Source organism: Carcharhinus amblyrhynchos, chromosome 12 (assembly GCF_965287045.1).
Source record: "Carcharhinus amblyrhynchos chromosome 12, sCarAmb.v2.hapA, whole genome shotgun sequence".
Classification (NCBI taxonomy): domain Eukaryota; kingdom Metazoa; phylum Chordata; class Chondrichthyes; order Carcharhiniformes; family Carcharhinidae; genus Carcharhinus; species Carcharhinus amblyrhynchos.
In genome coordinates, this window is record NC_137335.1 from 55,514,887 (window position 1) to 55,530,344 (window position 15,458).

At 41.6% G+C, this 15,458-nt stretch overlaps 1 protein-coding gene across 2 annotated transcripts in view; it reads right to left on the reverse strand.

Annotated features, from left to right (window-relative positions):
- The window catches only part of eprs1 (glutamyl-prolyl-tRNA synthetase 1), a 74,142-nt gene that overhangs the window by 12,001 nt on the left and 46,683 nt on the right, over positions 1-15,458 (reverse strand). For both annotated transcript variants that reach the window (XM_080200550.1, XM_080200549.1), the window contains 6 exons: positions 13,285-13,515; positions 12,471-12,724; positions 10,737-10,788; positions 6,597-6,806; positions 6,086-6,158; positions 4,776-4,855 (listed from right to left, as the gene is read on the reverse strand). In XM_080200550.1, coding sequence (XP_080056676.1) covers positions 4,776-4,855; positions 6,086-6,158; positions 6,597-6,806; positions 10,737-10,788; positions 12,471-12,724; positions 13,285-13,515 — 900 coding nt within the window. The remainder of the gene's footprint in view (positions 1-4,775; positions 4,856-6,085; positions 6,159-6,596; positions 6,807-10,736; positions 10,789-12,470; positions 12,725-13,284; positions 13,516-15,458) is intronic.

Below are 15,458 nucleotides of genomic sequence, written 5' to 3' on the forward strand. Positions count from 1 at the left end.
GCTGGAAACTCTGTTCACAAACTGGTCATTCAATGTGAGCTGTCTGGCTGAGCCTCAGGCGAGGAATGGAGTTGGTGGCTAGGTAACAGCTTTTATGGCAGGGTCAAAAGACAACATGACGGTTCCAATATTTGGCTGAAGGAAATTTCTGCTTACTAAGGTTTAGATGTCAAACAAGCAGTGATAAAGTAGAGATAATGGAGGGATTGAAAGGGGTGATGTTGTGGCAGACCTCAACATCACTACCCTAGATATGGAACCTGTTATCCTTTTGTATATCATAAGGTAGATGAGAAATAGGAGGCAGCAACAAATGGATCCTTGACAGAATCCCAAGATGATCATGCGAGAGTGAGAAGAGAAGCCATTGCTGTTGATTCTCTCGTTACGACTGGATTTGTAAGAATGGAACAAATGCAATCCTATCCGGATGGTCAATAGAGAAGGGACATTGGAAAAGAATGGTGAGCCCCTACTCTGTCAAAGACTAAGAACATAAGAAATAGGAGCAGGAGTTGGCCATCTAGCCCTTCGAGCCTGCCCCGCCATTCAATAAGATCACAGCTGATCTGAAGTGGATCAGTTCCACTTTCCCACATTCTCCCCATAACCCTTAGTTCCCTTGTCTGTCAAAAACCTATCTACCAGTGACTTAAATATATTTAGCAAGGTAGCCTCCACCACTTCAACGGGCAGAGAATTCCAGAGATTCACCACCCTTTGAGTGAAGAAGTTCCTCCTCAACTCCGTTCTAAACTGCGCCCCCCCCCCCCCCCCCCCACCCCGGCCCGCCACTTATCTTGAGGCTGTGCCCCCTCGTCCTGCTGTCCTTTCTGAGCAGGAAGAATCTCTCTACCTCTACCCTATCCATCCCTTTCATTATCTTATACGTCTCTATAAGATCCCCCCTCATCCTTCTAAACTCCAACAAGAACAGACCCAGTCTATTTAGTCTCTCTTCATAGTCCAACCCCCTCATCTCCAGTATCAGCTTAGTGAACCTCCTCTGGACTCCCTCCAAGGCCAAAATATCCTTGCGCAAGTGCAGCGACCAAAACTGCACACAGTACTCCAGCTGCAGCCTCCCCAGTGCCCTGTACAGTTGCAGCAAGACCTCCCTGCTTTTATATTCTATCCCCCTCGCTATAAAGGCCAGCATTCCATTCAGCTTCTTGATCACCTGCTGCAACCTGCAGACTGGGTTTTTGCGACTCATGCACAAGGACCCCCAGGTCCCTCTGCACCGTAGCATGCTGCAGCTTTTCGCCCTTTAAATAGTAATCCCTCCTACTGTTATTTCTGCCAAAGTGGATAACCTCACACTTGCTAACACTGTACTCCATCTGCCAGGTCCTCGCCCACTCGCTCAGCCTATCCAGATCCCTCTGCAGACTTTCCACACCCTCCGCACAATTTGCTTTTCCACTCATCTTTGTGTCATCAGCAAATTTCGTTACCCTACACTCAGCCCCTTCCTCCAGATCATCTATATAAATGGTAAATAGCTGAGGCCCCAGCACCAATCCCTGCAGCACTCCACTAGTCATCAACCGCCAATCAGAATAATACCCATTGATACCAACTCTCTGCCTCCTATTAGACAACCAATCCTCTATCCACACTAACACCTTACCCCCAACTCCATGCCCCCTAACCTTCTGAAGCAACCTTTTGTGATGCACCTTATCAAACGCCTTTTGAAAATTGAGAAACACCACATCTACCGGTTCCCCTCTGTCTACCGCACTAGTCACATCCACATAGAATTCCAATAAATTCGTCAAACACGACTTCCCCTTAATGTATCCGTGCTGCGTCTGCTCTATCAAACCATTCTTTTTAGGTGCCTCGCTATTTCTTCTTTGATGACGGATTCAAGCATTTTTCCAACTACAGACATTAAACTAACTGGCCTATAATTCCCTGCCTTTTGCCTGCTACCTTTTTTAAACAGCGGCGTAACATTAGCCGTTTTCCAATCTTCCGGCACTTCCCCGGAATCCAGTGAAGTTTGGTAAATAATCACTATGGCATCTACTATCACCTCTGCCATTTCCTTCAGAACTCTGGGATGCATTCCATCCGGTCCTGGGGACTTGTCCACCATCAGTCCTGTTAGTCTATCAAGCACTGCCTCTCTAGTGACAGAGATCGCATTCAGGCCCTCAACTCCTACCATCCTTCTATCTTTAATATCCGGCAAACTATTTGCGTCCTCCTCCGTGAAGACTGAGGCAAAAAACTTATATAAGGCCTCCGCCATTTCCTCATCTCCCACCACTAAATCCCCCCTTTCATCCTCTAAGGATCCAACATTCACTCTAGCCAGCCTCCTCCTCTTTATATATTTGTAAAAGCTCTTACTGTCCTTTTTTATATTTAGTGCTAGTTTAGCTTTATAGTCTATCCTTCCTTTCTTTATCAACTTCTTAGTCATTCTTTGTTGATTTTTAAATCTCTCCCAATCTTCTACTCGCCCACTACTTTTAGCCACTCTAAATGCATTAGCTTGTAATACTCTCCTTTATATCCTTCGATAACCACAGCTGGTTATCCCTTCTCCTACATTCCTTCTTTACCGTCAGAATATATTTCTGCTGAGCACCGAGAAAAATCTCCTTAAAGACCCTCCACTGTTCCTCAGCACTCCTACCAACCAATCAGTGCCCCCAATCTACTTTTGCCAATTCCTCTCTCATCCTATTGTAGTCCCCTGTTCAAACAGGGGACACAGGTTCGGGACCCTACTTTCTCATCCTCCATCTGCATCAAAAACTCAACCATACAATGATCGCTCGTCCCAAGAGGATCCCTCACAACAAGACTAGACAGGTTGAGAAGAATGAGGGGCAGTTTGCCAACATCTCAGTCACAGGTCACTTTGAAATATGGCATTAGCGGAAAAATCCTTATTGGATTTGGAATTTAACACACAACCAGGGCATCCTGTTTCCTCTGTACAAGTCTCTAAGCAAAATAGGCTAAGAAATAAAAAGGTTGCATTTGAGAATAGTGTTCTAATTAATTACATTTTAGAGCATGTGTCCTTGCTTGAAACCTGAGTACTTGGTGATAAATTTGATGTAGATTGATGAAATTAGGTTTAAGAATAACAGGGAACCAGCAAATGTAGATTTGGATTTTCAAAAGGTATTCACAATAAAGTATCACACAAATGGTTAATAAACAAGATAAGGGCTCATGGAGTTGGGGACCATACATTAACATGGATAGTACATTGGCTAATGGAAAGGAAACAGAGCATAGGGATAAACTGGGCATTTTCAAGTTGGCAGGCTATAACTAGGGGTGTCACAAGAGTCAGTGGCGGGGCCTCAACTATTTACAACCAATGTTAATGACTTTGTGAAGAGATAGAACAAAGTATCCAAGCGTGCTGATGATACAAAGCTAGGTGGGAATGCAAGCTATGAGAAACAGAGGTGGCAAAGCGATATAAAAATGTTGTTATTGGGCAACGAAGCTGCAGATGGCATATAATAAAGCAGTTTTTTTTAAAAAAGATATGCAACTTGTAAATGTTGGTATTTAGAGGAACTTGGGTATACTCGTATAAGGAATGCAAACTTAGCATGCAGGTCCAGCAAGCAATTAGAAAAGGTAAATGCCATCTGCAAGGGGATTGGAGCACAAGAAAAAATAAATTTTGCTTTCATGAGACCATATATGGAATACTGCGCACATTTTGGTCTCCATGTTTAAGGAAGGAAATACCTGCGTTGGAGACTATACCAAGGTTCACTAAATTGGTCCCTGCGCAGTATGATGACAGACCAAGTAAACTGGGCCTATATTCTCTGGAGATTAGAAGGACAAGGGGACGATCTCATTGAAACAGATAAGGTTCTCAAGGGACTTGACACAGAGGCTGTTTCCACTGGTTAGGAAATTTAGAACGTGGCAGCACCGTATAAAGACAAGGGTCCAATCCTTTCGGACTCTGATAAAAATGAATTCCTTCACTCAATGGTTTGGGACACTTTGGATTCTTGGAAAATGAAGATGCTTCATTGCTGAATATATTTAAGGCCGAGATTGACATATTTTTGGTCTCAGTAAACCACAAGACATGGGGAGCTTGTGGGAAGCTGGATTTGAAGCTAAACATCAGCCATGATCATACTGAATGGCAGAGCCGGTAAATGGCATCTGCAAGGAGTATAACTGGGTCAATGGGCTATATGGTCTCCTCCTGCTGCTTTTTCCAGAGGAAAAGATGCTGTGATACTGAGCTCTGTCTTAGGAAAACTAGAACCTAAACATATAGCAACATAATTAAACAACTGAAAACTAACAAAAAAATCTTCCTGTGCTGTGGTGGTTGAATAATGTTGGTTGCTTAGAAAGCTTCAAAAGAACTTAACTGTTGTTAAGATCATTTGGGAAGTTGATGATAATTATAAACAGAAACAAACATGATTGAACAAATTTCTACAGTGTGTGAGGGATAGTTGAATAATGAAAACATATAGCTTCATCCTATTTCATACTTCATTTCTGGGTCATGAACAATCCAGCAAAGAAGTAGGTGGCCACAGGCTCCCACCAATAGTGGATTCAAATTCATTACTGAAAAGTAAAAAAGAGGCATCCAAGACAATTTTGTTGGTAAATGGACAATTTTGTCCTGGATGCCTCCTTTATAATGCCTCTTTATTTCTGAATTTTACAAACTTTCATACATTCACACTTGAAATGAAACACAAAAACATTGATACACATTAATGCAGGTAAACATTGCCTTCAATACCTACCACTACGTTGCACCATTGATTGAGTTTCAGTGGTAAATCACGATGTGACTGCACCCATTTGGCATAGGCTGGGTACATGACTGACAAAATGAACACAAACAAGACAGAATTAGGCCTTCTTATTAAGACAGGGAGCTCCTCCTTATAAAGTGTTCATCTATAATGTCTCCTAGTTCTGACAAAACGTCATCAAGCTGCAACATTAACCCCATCTTCTTCACTTCAAAGATACTGCCTGAGAAGCCAAAAGTGTTTCCAGCATTTTCTGTTTCTATTTCACAAGGACAATGCCAGGGATGACAAATGATTGGAGGAAATGGGGCTCTTCACATTAAAGCAAAGATGATTATGAAACCTTGTAGGATGTTATCAAAATTATGAGAGGCTTTGAGTGGTAAATTTGAAAAGAATATTTCCATTAATTGGTGCACTAATTTACATTAATTTCAGGTCATAAATGTATCACCATCAAAACAAAAGGTATGGGGGAGTCAGGAGAAATTATTTTAAGCAAGTGATTACAAGGATAATGGAATGTCTTAAGAAAGAACAATTGTGGAAGCAAATCCTACAATTACGTTTTAGAGGTTAGATGTACATTTAAAAAATAAACAGTTAAAAAGAATGCACATTCAAGTGGATAGCTCATTCTGGAGCCAGCAATCGAACAATCAGTTTAGCATCAAGTTCTGTGATTGAAGATAGAGAGATTGTACTCAAGCCACACTCCATTTCTCACGCAGGACACCCCAATGCATTACTGAAGAAGAGCTACTTTATAAGCGACACTGTACTTCATCTACAGTTGAAAATAAGCTTCTACCTGTCTGTTCAGATGCATATTAAAAATGTGGCACTATTTGAAGGGGTTGGAAAAAGGGCAGGAAATGTGGAGTTAAAATTCCAATATCAATTAGAAATACGAAGATCAATGGGTTATTTATCGGGCTAGCGATTTGGGGAATCTTGTAGAAACCAGCTTCTACATTCATCTATATAACATTGGCTATACATTAATTGAACATGAACCCTTCTGAGGTATCAAGGCATAGAATCCCTACAGCGCAGCAAGTGGCCATTTGGCCCATTGAGCCATGCACCAACAACAATCCCATGCAGGCCTTAATCCCATAACCCCATGTATTCACCTTGCTAATTCCCTGATATTAAGTGACAATTTAGCATGACCAAACAACCTAACCCATTTGCAGTTACTTTTAAATGTGTTTTGTGTGTTTGGATCTTGTAGCTATATTCAGGAACAAATCAATAAACTATGATCAGAAATTCCTGATTACATTCTTTCCTACCTGTTTCACTTGTTGGACGAACAGCAATTGGTTCAGCTAACTCAGTTTTTCCTGATCTGGTTACCCAAGCAACCTAATTTTGGAAAAAATAAAATTAATTTCTCTGAAGAGCAAAGCAGAAAGATTCTATCAATACTCAACATTATTCAGTCAAATGCACCATTGGACTTTATTTCGATATTCAATACTAGAATATAGTATTTTACACAATCTTTAAATGAAAGAAACAGGATTATATTTTGGATCAAATCTAACAGACCTTTCACTCAAGTAGTCAACAGTTCAGTATGATGGACAAATCAACATGTTTCTTTTTCATAATCAACTCGATTGAGAATCCCAATGTAAGATTTAGCATTCTTGCACACAAACACAGAAGTCTCAATTCAGATCTTTCACATCAGAAGGTCACACCAGACCTTCTGAACAGTACAATCATACACTTTTAAAAGGAGCACAAAAGCAGTTGGATTTCAAGTGGCGTCTGAAGGAAATATATTTATATTCTTACCTCTGGGGCAAAATCCGCTATATGTGACTTTTCCTTCTCAAGAGCTGCCTGAGAGACAAACATGGGGAAGTAACAGTTCTCCACACCAAGTTTCTTAATCTCATAGTCAAAGAAGTCTTTGATAGCTTCCCAGATAGCATAAGACCAGGGTCGGAGAACGTAACAGCCACTGACATCATAATATTCAATCAACTCGGATTTTGTAATCACCTAGGTGCAGCAAAAAAAAGACATAATTGCATGACTTCCAAGAATTCCAAAGATTGCATTTATCAAATGAATTGCTATGTATGAGCGCAAATGATTGCTCAGTTTAAAAAGCAAATGGCAGCAGCTATTTAACGCCTCAATATTCTCGTACGTTTTTGAGTTCAGGTAACCTAGTTGACCCCCCCCCCCCAAACACCCCTCAAGAAACACATTTGGTCAAAACAAGGAAACTACCTACTTGACAATAGCTCTCATATATGTTAACTATAAAAATCCAGTATTAGCCAAAGCAAATAATTGTTGCCACTTTAACAAAGTGGTATCACATGACTCCTCAAACAATCACCGTCAGATGTGGAAATCCAAAATTACAGTCAGAAACAAGGGGCAGAATTCTCCCAAAAACATTCTAAGCATTGAATTCGCAGGAAAACTGGAGTAATTCATGCTGTTTTTTTCAGTGGGAGTTCACACTAGAATTTCCCACAAATTGTGCAATACAGAGGCCATCAGCATGAATCTTATTAATTTCAGAGGGTGGGACCTATTCCCGCCTGGAAGGTTCAAAACAACGGGCCTCTGCGCATGTGCAGTGGCCCTGAACTTTCAGCCTCCCATTTGCCGGCCAGTCCGGGACCCCCACAGTGCTGTCCCTCCACCCCGATACCGTTCCACCCCCCCCCAACCCTGAGTTCACCTCAATCTCCACAATACACCAATACACTCCCCTGCCTCACAAACTCCTACAACTCCCCCAGACTACTGGCCTCCATCCTATCCTCATTGATCCCAATACAAAGTGGCAGTTGTACCCACACCTGCACCAATTGCCCCTAGGCCTCATCCCCGCCAGACTCCACTCCCCCATATGCCCACCCTACCCAATGTCCAGTGGGCAATTCCAAGGTGCTTCCTGGGCATGAGCACATTGCCCCTTGAGCAGTGCCAGGGGCACAGGTTGGCACCCCTACACCTGGGTGGTCCCAATTGCCCCACCCTTCACTCAAGCAGGGTCAGGCCACTAGCTTCGAAGGTACAGAGCTAGTGTAAACCCTGCTCGAGTGAAAAACTTTGAGGTGGGAGAAGCTAGCAGGCCTTCTAATAGCATTTAAAGAATCATTTAAATGCTAGCCCCAACAGGCCCCGCCGATTTCTGGCATGGGGCTGACTGCATGGGAAATCAGGCACTAGGGAATGTTCTCAGGGTGTGAGCATGCGCAGGAATCCTGGGAATCGCACCCCCCCAACGCGATTCTCCCTGTCCGCTGCGCTAATTCTTTAGCGCAGCTGGATGGGGGAGAACCGCCCCCAACCTTTTTGAAAAATAGACTTCGACTTGAAACCAGGTGGCTGCCTTCAATTCACATTTTCATAGCATCTCCTCCAAAAGATCTGGTCTCCAGGACATTTTGTCACACAAACAACTAAAATATCTGGGGTGGAATACACCCAAGAAGTGTCAAATTTGTGTAAAAATTGCAGTAAATCCCACTGATTTTTACTGCAGGATTTTCAAAATGAATCTCCCACATTGTGCACAGCAGAGTGCACTGGTGTGAATACTATTAACAATCCAGGGTGGGGCCTATTCCCATTGGGAAGGCCGGCAGCATAATGCTGAGTGGGCCACTGCACATGCATCAATCTGTTAGTGCTGAGATCGGTGCATGTCCATTAACCCTAATGTAAGAATCTTTCATGTTTTCCTATTTTGAGGAGGATTTGGCCTGCCCCCAGCACATTTTTCAGAGGCAGCCTACTGTTGACCAGTGGTAATCTTTAGTTCCTGCCACTTTCAATGGGTCAGTTTTTTGTGCCCTCCACCTCCAGGAGCTCACCATCAGCAGCACTGGATGATCTCACCAGCAGTAACGGCCAGAAAATTTCAGCTATTGTCTTTACTTTTGATTAACAAAATTTAATATACCTTTTCCTGATTACCTGCAAACATTTGGAAGTGGTAAAAGCTTCTAAACTCCCCTTTGAAATTCAATAGCTGAAATCAAGCATCCTATTTTGCAATGCAAATTTTAAATCCAACCACACTATAACCTCTCATTACAAAAATCATCACCCTAACAGCTGCACTGTTTTACCTCAAGTTCTCAGACAAGCTGTCACTAAACTGTCTGTGCTTTATATGCTCTGTCTGAGGCCAGAACTCTCCATTCACCTGACGAAGGGACTAACCCCGAAAGCTTGTGAGTCTATTATCAAATAAATCAGTTGGACTAAAACCTGGTGTTGTCAGACTTTTTAGCAGCCTTCCCCAGTTTAAAGTAATCACGAACACACATATTTCTTTACAAAATACCAAAACATATTTTTAAAAAAATCAATCATCATACTAATCTTTGGTCAAAGCTTTCTTCCATGATAGTATTTTAGACATATTAGTAATACATGTCTACTGGTGCAGTAAGCAATATCTTAAGTGTTGTCAGCTAACAGTCTGAAAACCTACAGGAGATAAATTTTAACATCTGTACCTAGATGGAAGCTAGAAGATCAGACTTCCCTCTTGCTGTAAAATCTGATTTTCCTGTTATTCAAGTCAATGAAATAAAATTAGGGACATAAGAGCATTTTAGTGAATAGGCGATCCACTAAGTCAAAATTGACCCCGTAAATGGTTTCTCTCTCTTGCTCCTATAAACTTAAACAGGTAGCAGAGGAGAAAGCTGGGGGCCGGGGGGAGGGGGGGGAAGCAAGTAGAGATTGTCACAAAATTGCAGAGAATGAGAAGTCACGTATCACAGGACGACTGTTTTTTTATTCATTGGGTGCAGCAACTTCGAGAATTCAAAAGGCACAGATAAATTCTGAAGTGCAAACCAAAACTAAGTAGCTTTATTTACTTTTGATGTACAAACTGGCCATTATAATTCTACATTCAAGATATTTAGAATTAAAACACTTAAGCTGGGGTTTAAATCATTTAACTTACAAGTACAGGCAGCACAGTGGTTAGCACTATTGCCTCACAATGACAGAGACCCAGGTTCAATTCCAGCCTTGGGTCACTGTCTGTACGGAGTTCACTGGGTGCTCTGGTTCCCTCCCATACTCCAAAGACGTGCAAGTTAGGTTGATTAAGGTCAATTCAGCATGGCCAATGTCAGCGGGATTAGCCGGGTAAACATGTGGGTTTGCGGGAATAGGGCCTGGGTGCAATTTCGATGGGCCGAATGGCCTCCTTCTGTACTGTAGGGATTCTACGATTCTATGAAGTCATAATAATCAATATCAGGCTGGAATTGCAAAGTTTGGAGGTGAAGAGATTGAAATTGTTTGGCAGCAAATTATCAGCTTCATCATCGTTATTGCTTTGGAACTGACTGCAGCTTCAAGATACAAATGCAAAATACTGCCAATACTAGGGAATCAAATAAAAACTGAAAAATGCTGGAAATACTCAACACATCTGACAGTAGCTGTGGAGAGAAAGACAGTCTTACTGTTTCAGTTCTATGATCTTTGATCAGAATTTCAACACTGCAAATTCAGGACATTGGGCATGCAGAGATTAACGAGGAAATCCTAAAGTTGCAGTCACTCACTGAAGGCTCTTCAATAGACTGCACTGTGGAACACCCTCCCTAACCTCCCAACCAGCAATCACAAAATCAGCAAGAATTTCAATTTTCTCACGCCGTTCGATACCCCTGTGAAATTCACATCTTGTTCAATCAGGAGTAACTTGGTTTCTGAATGCCTATTTGATTAATAGAATTTAACAAACATCAGAACGGCCCTAATAAAAAAAGGGTCCATTCTGCCTGGGGAAGGAAGATTCTTGGCCAAAGGAGTGGGTGCAGAGGTAAAGGAAGAAGGATTCTAGATAATTCCAATTTACCGGTGAATTGAAATAAAGATTTATTTGTAATAATTCAAATAAATGACCCAAAAAGGCATCAGAAAAACACTTACTTGTGAATACCATTCTGCTAGATTCTCTTCTTTTTTAGCTTCTATACCCAATCTACAAACAAAATCATATCATTTAAAATTATGAAATAAAAACATAGTTAATCACTGAACAAATTCCATATTTTATATTTCTAGTTTTGTACAAAAGTAGGAAACCTCTTATTTCTCATTTATAGCTATTCACCACCATATTGACATTTGGACTACACAGGATGAATTATTCCACTGTCAAATCTATACCTTTATGGTATTCATGCATGTTACTAAAATTTTGTCAAAAGATCCAGACTCTAGCAAAGGAAATGGCAGTCAGTATAGGTCCCTCTCCCCCAGGGTCCATACTCACCTTTATGCCCCCAGGGGATTCCCCACGGCAGGTTCATATCTAGATAAACCTGTCATAAACCATGTGAAAATACTGTGGAGCATCAATATACATTGCGCAGGCCTGTGGGCATGTCAAATATATTAAAACCAGTTAAAATGCATTTATATCAGGTTCACGCCAACTGAAATACAGTCGCTGACGACGGGCGGCAAAAATCTGAAGTCAGAACCTTTCCAGCCAGATTAGCAGCCACTGGATATTGAGCCCCTGCTGCCGGTCCTGTGGACGGTGTACACGGGCTCAAGATCCCACCCAATGACCTACAACAGTAAAATTTTTTTCCACTCCCGAACCCAACCATTAGCCAGTCGTACAACAGAAATGTACTTCTCTTCTGGTGTCAACGTAGGCATGGCAAAGTTATTTTGAGCAGCTCCATTTTAATTTATGGGATCATACAGCACAGAAGGCGGCCATTCAACTCATCATGCTTCCTATCCAATTAGTTCTATTCCGCCTACTCTTTTCCCCATAGCCCTGCAAAAATTTAAAACTGTCACTGGTGCAGTAAAAGGTTCTCTCAGATGGTAGATTAGATGCATTGTTGAGGAAGAGAAGAGAGCTTTGCTGTACACCAGGCATTTGCTATATCAGCTACTTCCACTAACAACTGGAAGTAAATGCTTGCTCTTAAAGACAGATGGCCCACATTTTCATGTGGGAAAGTGGAACTGATCCACTTCAGATCAGCCATGATCTTGTTGAATGGCGGGGCAGGCTCGAAGGGCTAGATGGCCTACTCCTGCTCCTATTTCTTACGTTCTTATATTTTCATGATACAGTCAAAAAAATTACATTTATGAATTAGATTACAGAAATTAAACATCAGTTAAAATATCAAATCTGTCAAACTATTATGCAGATGTATTTCTCCCCATATCCTGTCTCTGTCCAAGAAATGTATGGGTACTTTATATATAGCACAAGTACATAGGGTTACGGGGATAGGGCCTGGGTGCGATTGTTGGCAGTCTGGGCTTGATGGGCCGAAAATCCTGTATGCCCTTCTGCACTATATGGATTCTATGAACTGATGCACCAAAAAATTCAGAGTTTAACACAATCAGCATTTCCAGGGGAAAAGAAAAAGAATGAAATCCAGAATTCAAGCACAACATAGGACAGATTTTACAAGGCTGCGTTCCCAGTCTCTCCAACTGATCTCAGATATCCCCAGGCCGATGGGTGTGAATACCTGTTCAGTGGTATTTTTGGATTTGTGACTCGACATGAGCACAAATTAGAATTTGGACTCCAAATGTCTGGCCTCTTCTCCAACTCCAACCTAGCAAAGCTCAACTCCGCGAAAGACAACCTTGCTGAATTTGTCTTAAATGTTTACTTACCGGGTTTGTTTCTTTGGCCCCAGGCCTTCACCTGCACCTCCGTTGCTTGATCCCTTCTCCTGTTCTTTTGCTGCATCTTTCTTGTGCCCCTCAGGTTTTTCAGGCTTATTCTGCTTCTCAGATTTGTTCTGTTTCTCTTTTTTGTTTTTGTTCTCTCCTTCACTGCCTGTAGCTGGTTTATACTCCATTCCTGTTGAAGCTTTATACTGGCCCTTCAAATCAAGGAGCACGGCCACAGCAGCATCTATTTCTGCCTAGAGAAATTAATAGAATGGGGTTACAAGACGGAAAGCAAAACCAAAATTTGGAATGTGAAAGAAGTTAGTTAATTAATTTCCCACAGCATGAAAGTATAAGTGCACATTTAATTATAGACATTAACTGGAATATCTAGTTTTACATTTGCTCAGGCTGGGGAAGGGACACTTTTTCTATGCAGGATCACCAATTTATTGCAAAGTAAAACTCTCTTTAATCTACTCAAAGCAGTGCATTTCAGCCTCTGTCTAAGAATAGTAAAGTCTGTCACTTTATCAGTGCTGACTCTAATTCACTAGGAACCAAGTTATCAAACTGCTTGGATAAAAATAAATCTCTCCACAACACGATACATAGAAAATTGGCCCGAAAATGCAATGGTACCAATGTTTTCATTTTATTTACAAATCTTACTCCCTTCATAACCTCCAATGTCTAACAATGCTCACACCGGTTAGAAAAAAGGACGGGCATTTTCTTGAAAACCTGACCTGAAATAGAGGGGCCATTAATTTTTCTACTGCTTTTTCCCTTTGATAGAATCCGGAGCCATTACCTTAGACGCTTTTTGTGCTTTAAGTTTGCGTACAGCTTCTCCTTGTTCTGCCACCTTGCTGTGTAGTGTTTTCTCATCAAGTCCTGAGGATTCCATAGAGGGGATAATGGCTGGGGTTGCTGGCTCTGCTGCAGCACCAGGTGGCCTCCCTGGTTTGTACTCTTGTCCAGTCTTCTGTTTATAATCTGCTTTTAAGGCTAGGAGTGTTTTTACTGCTTCATCTATCTTATCCTGCAAAGGAAAGCATAACAAACGTACAGCAAGACGCAAGACAACAGGAACAGGTATAGACTGAAATGCAAAGGTTTCCTGGTGCTGAAATTCCAATAACACATCTTGTTTGCACCTTGTATTTTATTGTAATTACAAGAAGTAGAACGAATAATTGGAGTTCTTAAAAAATAAAAAAATCCATTTATAAAACTGCATGTCAAGAAGCCTTCCAGAACTTTCAGTACAATCACAAGTCACAGGAAAATAAAAACACGACCCAAAATCAAAAAAAAAAAATCAATGGTTTTCCCTCAAGTCATAAGATCAAGGGAAAATATTCTCAAACAATGTCAGGATTCTGCTCCATTCTCAATGCCTGACTGTAAAACAGTGCACATCAGCCTGCAGCAGAACCTCGCTAACATCAAGTCTTGGCAGGCAAGTACGAGCAAATGTGAACTAAGAAATGAGCAGCTTGAACAAGGAAAAACACAATTGCCTCCCTTTGTCCTTTAACAGCACTTGGTACCACACACCAAAAAAAAACCCTTCAGTGAACCAATATCTACATTAATAGAACATAATGACAAAAGGAATACAGGCCAGAGTAGGTCATGTGGTCAAATCAAGCCTGCTCCACAATTCAGTAGCAGTCAAACTTGTATGTTAACTCCACTTTCCCATCTTTTCCCAAATTCCTGGATTCTCTTGTTTCCCAGAAGTCCATTGATCGCAGGTCTTAAACATACTAAAACAACTAAGCACAAGTAGAGAATTCCAAAGATTCACAACACTCAAGTAATTTCTTTTCATCTCAGTACTAAATGGTTTAACCCAGATTGAAGAGTCCCTTGGAGTCTACAGTCAAGGCAGGATGGGAAAGGGGTAGGGGGTGTGGAAGAAGAGTCAGGGAGCGATCATGGCTGGCCCCAAAACCCATCTATGAGACACAAGTCAGGAGTGTGATGGAATACTCTCCACTTGCTTGGATGATTGCAACTCCAACAGCACTCAAGAAGCCTGACACAGAAAAGGAACCCACTTGACTGTTTGTGAATGGAGTGCCATTCACTGCCTCCACCATTGACAAATTTGCAGCAGCGTGTACCAGCTACAAGACGCACTGCAGGAACTCACCAAGGCTCCTTAGACAACATATTCTAAACACACGAGCACCACCATCTAGAAGAACAAGGGCAGCAAACACATGGCAATGCCACCACCTGGAGCTTCCCTTCATGCCACTCACTATCCCAACCTGGTAATATATTGCCATTCCTTTCGTCACTCGGTTAAAATCTTGGAACTGAGTCACAGGTGAGGTGCCTGAAGATTGGAAGGTGGGAAATACTGTGCCTTTGTTTAAAAAGGGCTGCAGGAAAAAGCCTGAGAACTACAAGCCAATGAGCCTCACATCTGTAGTGGGTAAGTTGTTGGAAGGTATTTTGAGAGACAAGAGTTTAATTTAGATAAATGCGAGGTTATGGTAGATTGAATCAGGGCAGGACGTACTCAGTTAATGGTAGGATATTGGGGAGAGTTACAGGACAAAGAGATCTAGGGGTACATGTTCATAGCTCCTTGAGTGTGGAGTCACAGGTGGACAGAGTGGTGAAGAAGGCATTCAGCATGCTTGGTTTCATTGGTCAGAACGTTCAATACAGGAGTTGGGATGTTTTGTTGAAGTTATACAAGACATTGGTAAGGCCACAGTTGGAATACTGTGTATAGTTTTGATTACCCTATTATAGGAAGGATATTATTAAACAAGAAAGAGTGCAGAAGAGCTTTACAAGGTGCTACCGGGACTTGATGGTTTGAGTTGCGTTATAAGGAGAGGTTGGATCGACTGGGACTTTTTCCTCTGTAGCATAGAAGGCTGAGGGGTGATCTTATAGAGGTATATAAAATAATGAGGGGCATAGAGCAACTCGATAGTCAATATCTTTTCCCAAAGGTAG